Raw genomic sequence first — 14,482 nt, 5'->3', positions numbered from 1 at the left:
TGGCTAGACACAATACCATTCGACTTCTAACAGCCTTGGCAGCCAAAGAAAGTTGGAAGATCTGGCACTTAGATGTGAAATCTGCATTCTTGAATGACTTCATAACAGAAGATGTCTACATTGAGCAACCGGAAGGTTTTGTAGAGAAAGGAAATGAGAACAAAGTTTGTAGGCTTCTTAAAGCACTATATGGTCTTAAACAGGCTCTAAGGGCCTAGTATGAATGAATTGACAATTACTTGAGGAGTAAAAGATTCAATCGAAGCATGAATGAGCCAACTTTGTATGTGTTGAATTCAAATGGCTTTGTAAATTTGTTGGTCTCATTGTATGTTGATCACTTACTTGTCACAGGTCCAGATAGTTATGTTGTGGATGATTTTAAAATGAAGATGAAGCAGGAGTTTGAAATGACAGATCTTGGTGAGATGACTTTCTTTCTGGGCATGGAATTTGTTCAAAAACCAGATTATATATGTATTCATCAAACCAAATATGCAAGGGAGTTGCTGCAACGATTCAACATGGAAGCTTGTAAGTCAGTAGACACACCATTAACCTCAAACAATAAGTTTTGCAAGAATGATGGTAGTGGAGATGTTAATGGTGTAGTTTATAGAAGTCTAGTTGGATGTTTATTGTATCTGACAGCTTCTCGTCCTGATATAATGTATGCTGCTAGTGTTCTTTCAAGGTATATGCAAAAGTCATCAGAATTTCACTTTATTGCAGCCAAAAGGGTGTTACGGTATGTAAAAGGGACAATGAATTTTGGTCTCAAATTCAGTAAAAAATCCAACAATAATCTATTGGGGTATTGCGACAGTGACTGGGCTGGAAGTCTTGAGGATTCTCGAAGCACCACAGGTTTTTGTTTTTCTTTCGGTAGTGCTGTGTTTACTTGGAATTGCAAAAAACGAGATGTAGTTGCACAGTCCACCGCAGAGGCTGAGTATATAGCTGCTGCTACTGCTACTAATCACGCCTTGTGGTTGAGAAAAATGCTTAAAGATATTGGATTTAAGCAAAGAGAATAAACAACTCTCTAGATTGACAATCAATCTGCAATTGATATTGCCAACAATCCAGTGCATCATGGGAGAACAAAACACATAAGGGTGAAATATCATGCCATTTGAGATGCCATCAAAGAAAAAGAAATTGCTGTGTATCACTACAATTCTTCTAAACAGCTAGCAGATATTCTGACCAAGAGTTTGAGTAAGGAAAGATTTGTTTATCTCAAGACTATGCTTGGTGTGTGTGAGATACATTCCAAGGAGGTGTGTTGAAGTTGGAATGCATCTCTTTAGTTGTTGACAGTGTTTATCTGAGTAGCCAGTAGACACTACATGCTGATGCATAAGACTCAGTTAAGTTTAGTCTTATTTTCTTATGCTGCAGTCAGTTATTGTTGGTTATCCTACTTGACACTTGTTAGTCTACTACTTAGAATTATGGATCAGTTATCTATTGAGTTCACTTAATGGGTAGTTGTTAGTTTCTATTCTGTTTTCTGTACTTGCTTTATATAGCAAATTGATATGAATGAAAATGAGGTTCTGTTTTTTTTTCTTCATCTTACTGCTCTTAATCGTTCTCTCTACTCTCATTCATTTTCCTTCACTTATTTTTTTGAAAGTTTAACAGAGAACCCTCTGTAATAAGATAGCTTTACTGTTGATTTACAAAGCAACAAAGAAAATAGCCATTAGTTAATGAATGAACAAATGGCCTCAGTTGCAGAAGAATTGTTCATTTACATTTCCAATCCAATTCAACTAATGCATCAATCACAAAAGAATCAGAAGCAAAATCCTTCTTTCATGAAATGGATGCCTTGCCTTTTGAGTCTTAGTATTCAACTTTTATTGTATTCTTCTCCACTTCACTTGTCCTTGGCTTGTATTGCAGCCATGAGGCAAGAAACCAGCCCATTGACCAGTTACACAAGTCAAAGAAGGAAAGTAAACAGAGCTTGAAAGATGGATTTTGGCCTTCTTCCCCACTTTTCTGGCGGAGAGGAACTTTCCTTATGTGCTGTTAATAAACCTTGAACTTGATTGCCTAGTCTTCCCTGATGAAAATAAAAAATGCTAGCAGTTGAATTACTATATATTGTAATTTCAAATAATTCTATATATGATATTGTCAAATCAATTATTCCATTGAGAAAAAACCGGTTCATTGTTGAGGTTAATGATTTTCCTCACAGAAAGAACCAGTTGAAAGCTGGCATTGATAATTCTTTGAGAGAGAGTAAGCAGCCTTTGAATGTATGCAGCAAACTATGAAACTATCGGGGTTTGATATTACCTCTGCAGCATCCTTGAGTGGTCCCCAACATTCTATGCGATTGTACTTTGGCAAGCTAGAGTGAAAGTAAACGCAAACTACAGCATCAAGTAGCTCAGGGTTTTCGGTGAAAAGGACTGAATCTCCATGGAGCACAGCTTTAAGTACCTACTTTGCATTGCAACAAAAGTTCAGCAAGTATTAGTCATTCAACCAACAGATTGTCACTAGCATTGCAAGTAAACACAGCATGCTGAAAGATAAATCAGTTTATTCGATGGCTAAATGGAGGAGTAAATTCATATTGAGATCACAAAGATGCCATGTGAAAGTCAAACACATCAAAGCTGAGTTCTAAGTTTCTAGTCATCTTGTAGTCTTATTCTTTTCTGATGTAAGGGAGGAAAACTTACCAAAGGTAATTCCTTGGAGAAAATGTGGTATCTAAACTCAGCAGCAAGGTCAAGCAAGAGATTGGGACCGCTTACGTAACAATGCACATTGAGTAACATGGTCTCTCTCACTTTCTTCCACTCAGCTACCACGTCATCCTTATGGCACCACCCTTTCAACTGCCATGGACACATGCAATGTATAACAGAGCAATCAAATATTAGGTGTTTCAAATTAAATTCCTCAAATGCAAATATATTCACACCAATGGAAACGACATACTGAATGCTAACTCCATGAAGATTTAACTGTTTATACCTCCATCAGAACTTTTAGATTCAAACAAATTTCAAAAAATCTGTGCAGATTTAAAAATTGGTACAATGTTAAAAAAGAGAGAAAAAAAAAGAACATTTGGTACAAAGTTTAAATACCAAGATAGCAAAATAATGGAATTCATACCTGATCAAGGTTGATGACATTGGAGATGGTTAATGTTAAGTTAGCTGTGAAGTCACAGTGGGAAAGGATGTAGGTTCTTGGGATTGTTGCAGAATAATTTTTTAGCCCCTCTCCCATGAAAGCAACTTTGAGTTTTGAAGCTTCGAAACTTGCTGGAGGACCCAAAAGCCTTGCAGCCTGGAAATCGGACAATAAAATCCAAAAGAATAACTGGAAATTGGTTCAACTTTTTCAGTATAATGTTCAATTAATATGGGCAGGAAGTTTTATGCTGTTTTCAATTGTTGCAGGGGAAACAGATTGAAAAACAGAATTTTAGGATCTCAGTCAGTGATTGGGATTCATAAATTGACATGAGAAAATGCTGTAAGGAGTGCAATTTCTATGTTTAGATTTTTCCAGAACTAGCCATACAATGCCTATTTCATCATGTGCAAAATATACAACAGGCAATAGACAGGATTAAATGCATTCCTATTTGAAGCTAATGATTAGTTTTAGTAAATCTCTTTTATACACAACGCAGCTATGGCACAGTTTCAACTTTCAAGCAACCACGCAAAAGAACATGCCGTGCTTTAGCATTGTCTTCATGAAGTAATAAATTAAAGCAAAAAGGCTAGGTCACATGAAATCAAGCAGGCACCATAGGTCTTTCCTGTAACAAGCTGAGGACTCGAGTATGGAGTTTTGTGGCTGCAGGAAATATATCACTGCAGGAACTAATAGCATCAATTGGGAGCCATTTCTGTAATTGCAAAGCAAATTATGTGGAAGTGAAATCGGGTGAATGTTTCAAGTCCATCAATCCTGATGCAATGATATTTTACATTTCCCATCACTGAATCACCCAAAGCATGGCTCGAGTTTATCATATAAGCCCACAAAGATGCCTATTCCGAGCCGAGTTGAAATTTAGATGGACATCAAATCTAAAATCAATTTACAGAAGGTGAAATTATCTTTATATATCTATATATCCAGAATATTCCAACTTAACTTATGTGAGATTAACTTTATCACCACTTTAATATTATGAACATGACCAAAATATTACTAGATTATATGCCTTTTTTCCCCTATAATGTGTGTCAGGCATCGATTTAATTCATAAACAGTCTAAGCAAAGCCTAGCCAGCCAAAATGAAGGAAGTAGAGATTGTTAATGGTGTATGAACAAAACTTAGGCATATTCTAAAACTACATTAAAAATGCCATTCTTTAAAGCAACTTCCATTTCAAGAACAAGCCAATTGTCATTTTGCTAATAATCCTAATGATAGTAAGCCGTTAAGTTGAAATACGTCCATCTAACATTTATATATAACAATGCCATTACAAAACAAGAGTTTCTAAAAAAAGAGAGAATAGAAGAACACCTCAGAGACAAGAGTGTTGCAGGAGGCTCTAGCAGTGCTGCTAATGGAAGAACCCTGAAGGCGAAGAGGCCTGAATCCTTCTGAAGGCCGAAATTTTCTGTTCTTGGCAGCATAGTCTTTGAATGGTGAAGGTGAAAAGGAGGCATAGTAAGCAGAATGGCAGGCCATGGGACAAGCATAACCTACTCTTTCTCTTCTTCTTCATTGTTGAAAGCCCACCATTGTCTTCTCTGTGAGCTTTTCCAGAGAGAAAGAAAGGGGATGATATGATGGGTACGTGGAGAATTGATGTTCAGAGATTTTGGTTTTTGGTTTCACGAGGATTTGTGATTCATTGGACCCCACTGGTCCAACATCTATGTCAATCACACATTTGTTTTTTTTTATTTTGAAAATATTGGCAGGAGGATTGTGATTGGCTGCATGAGTTTAAAGGTTGCGCCAGGTCATCTATGTCTGTTGAAATATTGATAACTTTTGGATAATGTAATGATGTGGCTATAATCGGGTTCTGGTGGGGAAAAATTCATGACATTATTAGCAAGGGAAGGGAATTTGATTGTTAACAGCAAATTTAGTTTGAAAAAGGCATAGGGTGTCATTTTGATGATATACTATTCATGATGTGTTGAAAATTTATCATGTGATTTGGGTTCTTGTTTCAAACACTTTCACTACGGTGCGTTTTGGCCAAACTTTTCCCTTTTGCAGTTTCACAGAGGTGCATTTTCCTTGTTTGGTGAGAACTGAGACTCCATGAGTCAGGTGTAACAAAATAGAGGCCTATGTTGTGGACCCAATATGTATCCAATCTATGCTTGGCCCAACGACTGGCAGAGGGGACCTCAGTCAAGGCCCATCATAGAATTTCTTTTCCTAAAGTACACCTAGAATGTCTTGTTAGCACAGTGACATTATGCCATTTTAATTCTTTTCTTTTTTTAAAAAAAGAGGAAAATCATTATGAACGATATGTCAAGGAAATCTTTATAGAAAGATGATGTATTCAAATGAATATAAAAAACAAAAATTGATGAATTTAATGAAGGTAAGCTTAGGTGGGCTCATGGCCCATGTTCTGATTAATGGGCTTTTGAAAGCGACTTCCATATCTGCATGTAAAATTGAGTGTCGGTGCAGTGTGCAATGAACGCCGACATCGCCGTCACAAGCTGCTGTGACAATTCTCCATGCCTTTTTTTTTCGACATTAAACTCATTTTTCATTTTGAAAATAAAATAATTTCGTTTGCTAGAATGAGATAAAACTACGTAAAAGTTTTGTTAATGATTCATTTTAAAAAATTTTATGAAGATTTGTACATAAAAAGAATAGTATAAATTATGCTCATTTGTACATAAAAGAAAAATGATGAGATTTCAAATATGAGAGAAAATTTTGGAGCACAAGCATGTGCCCCAGGAGTCAGCTGCCTAAAATGGACTATCAATTTGAATCAATTATGTTACTTTAAATGTAGATTTAATAAAAGTCTTATTTAGGTAAATTTCATGAACATAATGTTATTATCATGATCACAAAAAACATATTTATTAAATGAAAAATATTATTTACATGAAATTAGTAACATTATTATTGTCAAATAATCATATTTTTAATTTAAAAGACATATTTATTAAATAAAAAAATTCTTAATTATAAACATATGATTTGTCATATCTCTTACTAATGTTTTGAGATAGATTATATATTTTTTTAAATCAGAGATAGGTAAATTATTATCATTAAATCAAGTATTGGATATGATTTGTCATTTCCCAAATAAAATAAAAATGTGGTTCAAGGAATTTCCCAAGACACATGGAGATTGAGAGTCCCAAATTGAAGACATGTGCATTCCTCAATTAATCAATTTGTAATTAATTAACATGGTTAAAATAATTATAGCAATATTCAAGATATAGATATATATTTTCCCGATCTCAGTGATATTTATTTCCACCGATTCCGCATTCCCAGTAAACGTAGCATCAAGCCAAGCAGAAACCAACATAATACTAGCATACCAGTAGTATAGTAATAATCTGCTGTCAAGGGCCGGAACTCCACTTGCATAAAAAGTCAGCTTCAGCTTCATTCCCACCTCCTGTGTCTCTGTCCTTTTACCAATGAGATTAATAAAATGAGCAAAGACAGCTAAATTTCTCCAGACCCAGATCCCTACTACGACAACCCCACCAAAGAAAACAGAGAAAAAAAAAAGAGGTACAGTCTTAAATCCTTTCTCCTGTCATGATAAACATAGTACATAGATTTTTTCTGCATTCTCTTTGTTATTCATGTTTTCAAGTTAGATAGTATCTTTCTTCTGTTCCTGTCTTTTCCTTCCGCAACTAAACTCTTCATTATCTGTTAAGGTAATGTCAAATGCTGTTTCTAAGTTACTGTTTCTGCTTTTTTTGCTGATCAGGACTTATGTAAGTTGAACTTCAATAGCTAAAGATTGAAGAATCAATCTGAGAGAACTTTTATGGGTCTTATATTTATGGATCTGGGTCTCTTTCGTAAATCAAGAAAAGATTTAAATTTGAGTATAAAGTTTTAATCTTTATTCGAAAACATTGTATTTAGAAAAACACTGTATTGGTCTCATTTGCTGTTACCAATGATGTTTGAAAATTATTGGTAGCTATGTTTACTTAGGAGTTAACTCTTTACTAGCAACATGTAATGGTTGCTTCTATGGAAGATTTTAGCTTTAATATTTTCAAGTTTTTTATTTTCCTTATAGAAAAACTTGAGGAATAGATACAAGTGATTGAGTTCCCATTCGCTTGTTTTGGCATATTGGTGGTTTTTGACTGCCGCAAATAATTATCTGCTCTACTTTTGGATTCAATGGTTTATAGATTTCGCTGTCTAGATCCTTTTTTTTTGTGCCGTGATGTTTTTATCTATCAGTTTGATTTACTAAATTATATGGACATGAAATTGTAACTGGTTTTTTATTGTTGAAATAAGATTGGAAGACGTTTGGTTGTGGTACTAATTGATTAGCTGTTATTGCCGTTCCAGCTGTATGTAACAAGAAAATCCATTACAAAGAAGCATGGCGTTGGCCAAGTATTCCAGAGTTGATGGGAGGAAGTCATCAAGTTATTGTTCGACTGCTACTATAGTTGTGTTTGTTGCTTTTTGTTTAGTTGGGATTTGGATGTTCATGTCCTCATCAGTTGTTCCAGTTCAGAATTCAGAATTGTCATCTCAGGAGACCACAAATGAGGTGAAACCAACAGTGCCAAAAAGTGTTTCTAAGCAATTTGATGATACCTCAGGTGATCTACCCGAAGGTGCAACAAGAGAAGATGCCACTGGTATGCCTTATAAAGAATCTGAAAATACTGATGAGGATAATATGACAGAGAACTTAGTGGTTGAGAGAAAAAATGAGAACACGGAGTCCCAGAATTCAGCTGAGGAAAACCAGGAAGAGAATCATGCAAATGAGAGTTCTGATGAGAAAACTAAGTCAGAAAATGAACTGAAAATGGTGGATGAAGATGATGGGAATGGAAATGGGAAAGATGGGGAAACAAATGCAAGAGAGGGAGAATCAAATTCAGAAACTGGAGAAGCAGAGAATGAAGGTGGTGAAATGAATAAAAATTTGCAGACAGAATTAGAGGAGAGCTCAGGTGAAAACAGATCTGAGTCAGCTGAGGGTGAGAAGAACTATGAGGAAGAAGAAACTGCAGATAAAACTAAAAGCATTGACAAAGAGGCTATTTCGACTGAGGAGAAGAATGACCAAAATCAAGACAAACATTCAGAACAAAGTGCTGTGAAGAATAGTGTGGAAAGCCAGGAAAACAGTCAAGCTTCAAATGAGATGCTCCCTGCTGGTGCTCAGTCAGAAATTTTGACTGAGTCTACTACTCAAAATGGAGCTTGGTCAACTCAAGCAGTAGAATCACAGAATGAGAAGAAATCACAACACTCTTCAATATCCAGTGAAAAGAATGGCCACCATTGGAAAGTCTGTAAGTCAACTGCTGGGCCAGACTACATACCTTGCCTAGACAATTGGCAAGTTATCAGAAAGCTTCCAAGTACAAAGCACTATGAACATCGAGAGAGGCATTGTCCTGCAGAAGCTCCTACATGTCTTGTCCCTCTACCTGAAGGATACAAGCGCTCAGTAAAGTGGCCTAAAAGCAGGGACAAAGTAAACACCTATCTGCTGCATGAACAAGTGCTTGTGTTTTCTGTATTTACTTTGATTGAAATTTATTGTTTTGGTTCTTGGTGCAGATATGGTACTACAATGTCCCCCACACCAAGCTTGCAGAGGTTAAGGGGCACCAAAATTGGGTTAAAGTAAATGGTGAATACCTTACGTTTCCTGGTGGTGGAACTCAGTTTAAGAATGGTGCACTTCATTACATTGATTTTATTCAAGATGTAAGTCCTTTTCATTTTTTTTTTCTGTCTACTAACATAAGCTGTTTGGATATATTCCTGCTTATATTATGCATTGGTGGTTGCTAATTTATGATTACCAACTATTTTTAGAATGCTTTCAAAGGAAAAAGCAGCACATTGTTGTGAAGAGTAATTTTAAGAATTTCCTTTTCATTTTTCTAGATAATTTATTATTGACATGATTAAAATCATGAAGTCTATAATCTACTTAGAGCCATGGATCTGTATGATTATTATGTTTAAAAAAACCACATAAATTACCATGTGCAGGACAATCATACAAGTCCTCCAAATTAGATCTCTCTTAAGCTTCTACTTGTATATACATGCATGCACGCACTTAACTCTAATAAGCTGTCTCTCACTCTCTTTCATTATGTGTACTTGGACAACAATCATATATAGACATGCTTGCGCACACACTTAACTCTTTCTAATGAGCAAATTTATGATAATTGGCTATAGCCTATTTTAGCTACTGGGACTTTTTTTCTCTATGATACGCCATTTCATCTAATGAAGACATTCATCTGGTTTAACATCTCACATTATTTCCATTGTGAAACCTGAGCCACCCCAGGAACTTGAAGCTATTCCAAAACATTGGCATCATTATTTCTTTTTTTTCCCAAAAACTTTTACTCAAACCATTACCCATTGCTTATGTAGTCCTTAATGTTTCTTCATCTCCTTTATTTTATTTTATTTTTATGTATTCATTTACTTTTATTATTCTCCTTTCTTCAACTTATTTTAATATTCCAGTTGGGTTAGCTAACTACCTTGGGATTTAGTTTGTATAGCTTTTATTTTTTGTTGAAATTATTTTTTCTCTCTTACTTTGAATGCAAATTTGCTTCAACAATGCAGTCTGTTCCAGAAATTGCGTGGGGAAAAAGAAGCCATGTGATACTGGATGTTGGGTGTGGGGTGGCTAGCTTTGGAGGCTATCTTTTAGAAAGAGATGTTCTTGCAATGTCATTTGCTCCTAAGGATGAGCATGAAGCCCAAGTGCAGTTTGCACTTGAACGTGGAATTCCTGCCATATTATCTGTGATGGGCACCAAAAGGCTACCTTTTCCTAGTTCTGTCTTTGATCTTGTGCACTGTGCACGTTGCAGGGTCCCTTGGCACATTGAAGGTGGAATTTCATTCTATTTTTATCAGTATTTAGTTATTTACTGTTATATTCTTTTCTAATATAGAGACACTTTTTGAGGCATATTTCAGGTGGCAAACTTCTGCTAGAGCTCAATCGTGTCCTGCGACCTGGTGGTTACTTTGTGTGGTCTGCTACTCCAGTCTACCAGAAGCTCCCTGAAGATGTTGGCATTTGGCAAGGTAAATTACTTTATAATCTAGTCATGTGTCTCCAAAGAGAAAATTAGATTCTGATTTACCTTAATGTGTCTTTCTATTTCTTTTTTGTGGGCCGTGGTTATTGATGGCAGAGATGTCTCGGCTAACAAAGTCAATGTGCTGGGATCTGGTGGTCATTAAAAAGGACAGACTGAATGCTGTCGGAGCTGCAATTTATCGAAAGCCAACTTCCAATGAGTGCTACAATAAAAGATCTAGAAATATACCTCCACTTTGTGAAGAATCTGATGATCCTAATGCAGCCTGGTAATTGTTACTTTTAACCATCAGTATATTTTCGCTTGCTTAACAGTCACTATACAAAATATGAAATGTTACCTGATAATTGTAAATGATGCCCAAATAAAATGTGAAATAAAGTTCATAATCAATTGGAAACCAGCTTTTAAAATGATTGAATGGGTGTGACGTTAAGTTTACTGCATATGATTTTCTTGTCACCATAAACCTTGCAGTGCAATTCTAAAAGTGTCTAACATAAAATTTAGGTGCTACATTTTATTATCTTCTTCACTGTTACAAGAATTAGTCATTAGGAAAAGAGAGAAGTTCTTTAATTTGGCTACAATTAGTCCTAAACTCTTGTTTATTTTAAAATGTAAAAATTAAGTAGATCCAAATTTAGTTGTGTTTAATTCCGTTTAGGTATCTCAGCCATGCATATCTTGAGACATAGAGAAACAAAATATGACTCTTAATTTTTCCTTTGAACACTCCATCTGACTTGCCAATTAACCATCTCAGAATGAAACAAATTCAGAGGGATTGCTTTTTTTTTTATTATTATTTTCCATTGCCCCCTGCCTTTTTTCTTTTGTTAAATTTTTAAGCTGCATTTGGGCGAATGGCACATGCTTTATGCTATGGGTTTCATTAACGGTTTCCTAATGCAGTTTTGTCCATGTAAGCTAATGCATGGACATTTGCTCTAAAAGTATTCACTAGGTTAAAGGAGCATTTCTCTTTAGTGAAATGTACTCCCAACTTTCTTGACGAATAATGTTTGCACTAGTCTCTTCGGTAATATTTTCTGGTTCATGTCTTCAGGAATGTACCCCTTCAGGCATGCATGCACAAAGTGCCAGTAGATTCAGAACGTGGATCCCTTTGGCCTGCACAATGGCCGGAACGGTTGGAACAACCTCCATATTGGTTGAATTCTCAGGTTGGCGTTTATGGTAAAGCTGCTCAGGAGGATTTCACTGCCGACTACAATCACTGGAAAACAGTTGTCTCCCAGTCATACTTGAATGGGATGGGAATCAACTGGTCTTCTGTGAGAAATGTCATGGATATGAAAGCTGTTTACGGAGGGTATTTCATTAACCTCTCTGTAGTTATGACAGAATTTATTAGGCTCTTTCTTTTTCCAAGACTAAAATTACCCAAAGTGAAATTAAAGGCTCAGTTGAATATTAGCTTACAATAATCTTATTTGCCAAGGAAGAAAATTTCTGCTCACATCCTTTTGGACCTTATAATTTGGTTTTGTAAGAAAGTATCAAATTTTAGAGGAAAAGTAATCCCCCTCTCTTCTCCCTATTCCTTCCCCTTTCACCAGTTTATCCTTTTTTTTTTTTCTACTTTCAAAAAAGTTATTTACAAGAATATTTTTGCCCGGTTGCTATTGTTAAAATATCTTCTCTTGAAATGCATCTCGATGTTTGTATAACCTTTTATCCTAGTTCTTGCTCTTTTCATGCTTTTGTGCTTCGGTTTGTAGGTTTGCTGCAGCCCTGAAAGACTTGAAAGTGTGGGTTATGAATGTAGTTCCAATCGACTCTTCTGATACACTTCCAATCATCTATGAACGTGGCCTGTTTGGAATATATCATGATTGGTGTGAATCGTTTAATACATATCCCAGAACATATGATGTTCTTCATGCTGATCATCTCTTCTCTACTACCAAAAAGAGGTTTGTTATCTTCCGTGCTATATTTCTGGCAGTTGTCATTCTCAACCAAGATTACCTTCCTGATATGATGTTGATTTTCCTGGCCATAGGTGCAAGTTGGTTACAGTAATTGCAGAAGTTGATCGAATTCTGAGGCCAGAAGGAAAGTTGATCGTACGAGACAATGGTGAAACCATAAGTGAGGTGGAGAGCTTGGCTAAATCTCTACAATGGGAGATCCGGATGATTTATTCAAAAGACAACGAAGGATTGCTTTGTGTTCGCAAGACATTTTGGCGTCCCACTGAGGAAGAAACTATAAAGTCGTCCATCATTTGATTTGCCGCACTTGGCATGATACTACAAATTCTTTTTGCAAGGATGTTATAATATACCATAGGTCTAGTGATCCATTTGCAAATGTAAAATTATATAGTTGATTTATTTTAGACCTGCTTATATCAGTTACAATTTTTGTGTCCATTTTCCCTGGTTGAATTAGAATGTGTAATTTCATTACTATGAATGTTATTGAAAATCAAATTCATTCTTGATGTTACTCCCTACTGTTAGTATATAAATTATGCATTTCTGGTTTATCATTTTTTGTGGCCAACAATAGGTCGTGCTAGAAGTTTCCCCCGCAGAGGGGGTTTACATGATCAACGAGTCAAAACTTCAGGTTGGTTAGTTGCATGTGTATAATCGTGTATCTTCAGCTATGTTTCATTTATAAATAGTAAATATTAAAAGTGTAGCTAGCCTTGCATGATTATGGACCATTGCTTAATTATTGGGGTTTGACAACTGAACTTTTGAGGAAGATATGGGCTATCTTCTATATTGGCAGGCGAGCAGCATTTCCACTGCTGACCCAACGCTATAATTTGGTACTGATCTCAAACACGATTTACCATCATGCCTGTCTTTCATATGTTAAAGATGCTAGGAATGATCTTACATTTTGATTATTAATACTATAATATCTTTATCTCTCATGGTCATAGGCATGACTCCAGGACAAACACAAATAGGAGCCCTCGCAAGCAAAATAACATGGAAAAACAAAATGACCGGCCTCTTCAACCCAAGCCATACATTGTTGGAGACGGAGTGCAAACACTTCTTCCAGTTGATGGGCCATAGAATTACACATTTTTCTCTAGAAAGCTTTTGATAGTTGATGAGAGGAAAAGGCAAAAAACATTCAGATTGTTGGTATTACATCATAGTAACATTATAATCAGAATTTCATTAACCTTTTTCCTTCCTGATCTGTCAATTTTAGTAGCACTACTTCGCGGCTGGTCTCCTAATAGTAAACCCAAGTTTCCTAACTAAAAACTTGTCAGAACCAAATTGGTCAACAAGACTTAGACCACAATGAGTGAGTGAAGGAATGGACCCACTCTGACACAGGCGCAGTGTCCACCTCCTTCCAACTCTTCCTGTTCCAAACACGCCTACACCAATTTGAAATATTTTTCTTCATCCGACATTCTTCTACCTTGTAAAATGATCTAGTTTCTAGCATCAAAAAGAGGTTCAATTTTTGATTCAGTGGACACCCTCTCTCCTCTTTGTTAAGGACAGTGAATCGGCCAAGTTGCCCTTTTGACAAAAACAATGAAAGAGGAAAAACGTCAGTTGTTGGACCTTTGATTGCTGTTAAAGCACTATTTGGTATAATTTTCAAGACATTGAGTGCCTTAAAAACCACTGGCTTTGTAATAAAATATATCCCTATCTCACTGACGCTACAGATGACCTGTTTTAAACTGCTACAAATTTTATTGTAAAATTTTCTGAATGTTGGTAAAGTAGCATACAAAAGTGTCTAAGATGCTTCTTTTGGACTTCCTTTTCTAATGTTCTTAACCTTTTTCTAATGTTGTTATAAGCTTGTTTGCCTTCTTAGCTATCTAAAAAAAATAATGAAAAGGGCACCATCCTCATGTTTGCATGATCGAAATTAAAGAACAATAATGCTAGGGGTTAGGTGGGGTTATTCTCGAGCATATATAGGCTTGGGGGACTTTATTGGCAAATTCTTTTATCAATACCACATCCTTTTATGGGGTCTGATTTGTATACAGAGTATGCATCCGTGCATTCATATAATATGCTTCAGAAAATGCATTGTATGCTATCATTAAGGTTTGGCAAATCAAATCAAATTAATGTCATAACTAATACAAACCATTGATAGATATACATGCATTCCCTGGTTTAC

At 35.8% G+C, this 14,482-nt stretch overlaps 2 protein-coding genes and 1 pseudogene across 3 annotated transcripts; 2 read left to right on the top strand and 1 right to left on the bottom strand.

Annotated features, from left to right (window-relative positions):
- The first annotated feature begins 266 nt into the window (after positions 1-266).
- Positions 267-1,037, top strand: LOC108663009 (secreted RxLR effector protein 161 pseudogene; annotated as a pseudogene).
- A 622-nt stretch (positions 1,038-1,659) lies between these two features.
- LOC18592454 (STAY-GREEN-like protein) lies at positions 1,660-4,831 on the bottom strand. 2 transcript variants are annotated; one of them, XM_007019207.3, is made up of 5 exons: positions 4,530-4,831; positions 3,151-3,360; positions 2,709-2,867; positions 2,317-2,463; positions 1,660-2,077 (listed from the first exon to the last, which is right to left on the bottom strand). In XM_007019207.3, exons 1-5 carry the CDS (start codon positions 4,695-4,697, stop codon positions 1,955-1,957), a joined length of 807 nt encoding a protein of 268 aa, XP_007019269.3. In that variant the 5' UTR covers positions 4,698-4,831; the 3' UTR covers positions 1,660-1,954. The 2 variants fall into 2 exon arrangements, with proteins under 2 accessions (XP_007019269.3, XP_017980869.2); XM_018125380.2 differs by having other exon boundaries at positions 3,151-3,327; positions 4,530-4,829.
- Positions 4,832-6,498: 1,667 nt separating this feature from the next.
- Positions 6,499-12,808, top strand: LOC18592453 (putative methyltransferase PMT24). The gene is made up of 9 exons (XM_018126206.2): positions 6,499-6,755; positions 7,566-8,715; positions 8,802-8,951; positions 9,843-10,113; positions 10,203-10,313; positions 10,424-10,598; positions 11,400-11,666; positions 12,076-12,270; positions 12,360-12,808. The coding sequence occupies exons 2-9, from the start codon at positions 7,600-7,602 to the stop codon at positions 12,586-12,588; spliced, it is 2,514 nt and encodes an 837-aa protein (XP_017981695.2). The 5' UTR covers positions 6,499-6,755; positions 7,566-7,599; the 3' UTR covers positions 12,589-12,808.
- The last annotated feature ends 1,674 nt before the right edge of the window (positions 12,809-14,482 follow it).

The sequence above is a fragment of the Theobroma cacao genome, chromosome 8 (assembly GCF_053813885.1).
Source record: "Theobroma cacao isolate CCN51 chromosome 8, ASM5381388v1, whole genome shotgun sequence".
NCBI lineage: Eukaryota > Viridiplantae > Streptophyta > Magnoliopsida > Malvales > Malvaceae > Theobroma > Theobroma cacao.
The sequence above is the reverse complement of the archived record's forward strand: the minus strand, read 5'-3'. Positions and strand labels throughout refer to the sequence as shown.

Bases quoted from the DNA above. Each gene is read 5' to 3' on its own strand.
- LOC18592453 (XM_018126206.2), top strand. From the start codon at position 7,600: ATGGCGTTGGCCAAGTATTCCAGAGTTGATGGGAGGAAGTCATCAAGT. The intron at 8,716-8,801 runs GTAAACACCTAT...TTCTTGGTGCAG, and splicing joins GGCCTAAAAGCAGGGACAAA to ATATGGTACTACAATGTCCC. The intron at 10,114-10,202 runs GTGGAATTTCAT...GGCATATTTCAG, and splicing joins GGTCCCTTGGCACATTGAAG to GTGGCAAACTTCTGCTAGAG.
- LOC18592454 (XM_007019207.3), bottom strand. From the start codon at position 4,697: ATGGCCTGCCATTCTGCTTACTATGCCTCCTTTTCACCTTCACCATTC. The intron at 2,464-2,708 runs GTAAGTTTTCCT...AATGCAAAGTAG, and splicing joins TCTCCAAGGAATTACCTTTG to GTACTTAAAGCTGTGCTCCA. The intron at 2,078-2,316 runs GTAATATCAAAC...TATTTTCATCAG, and splicing joins CACTCAAGGATGCTGCAGAG to GGAAGACTAGGCAATCAAGT.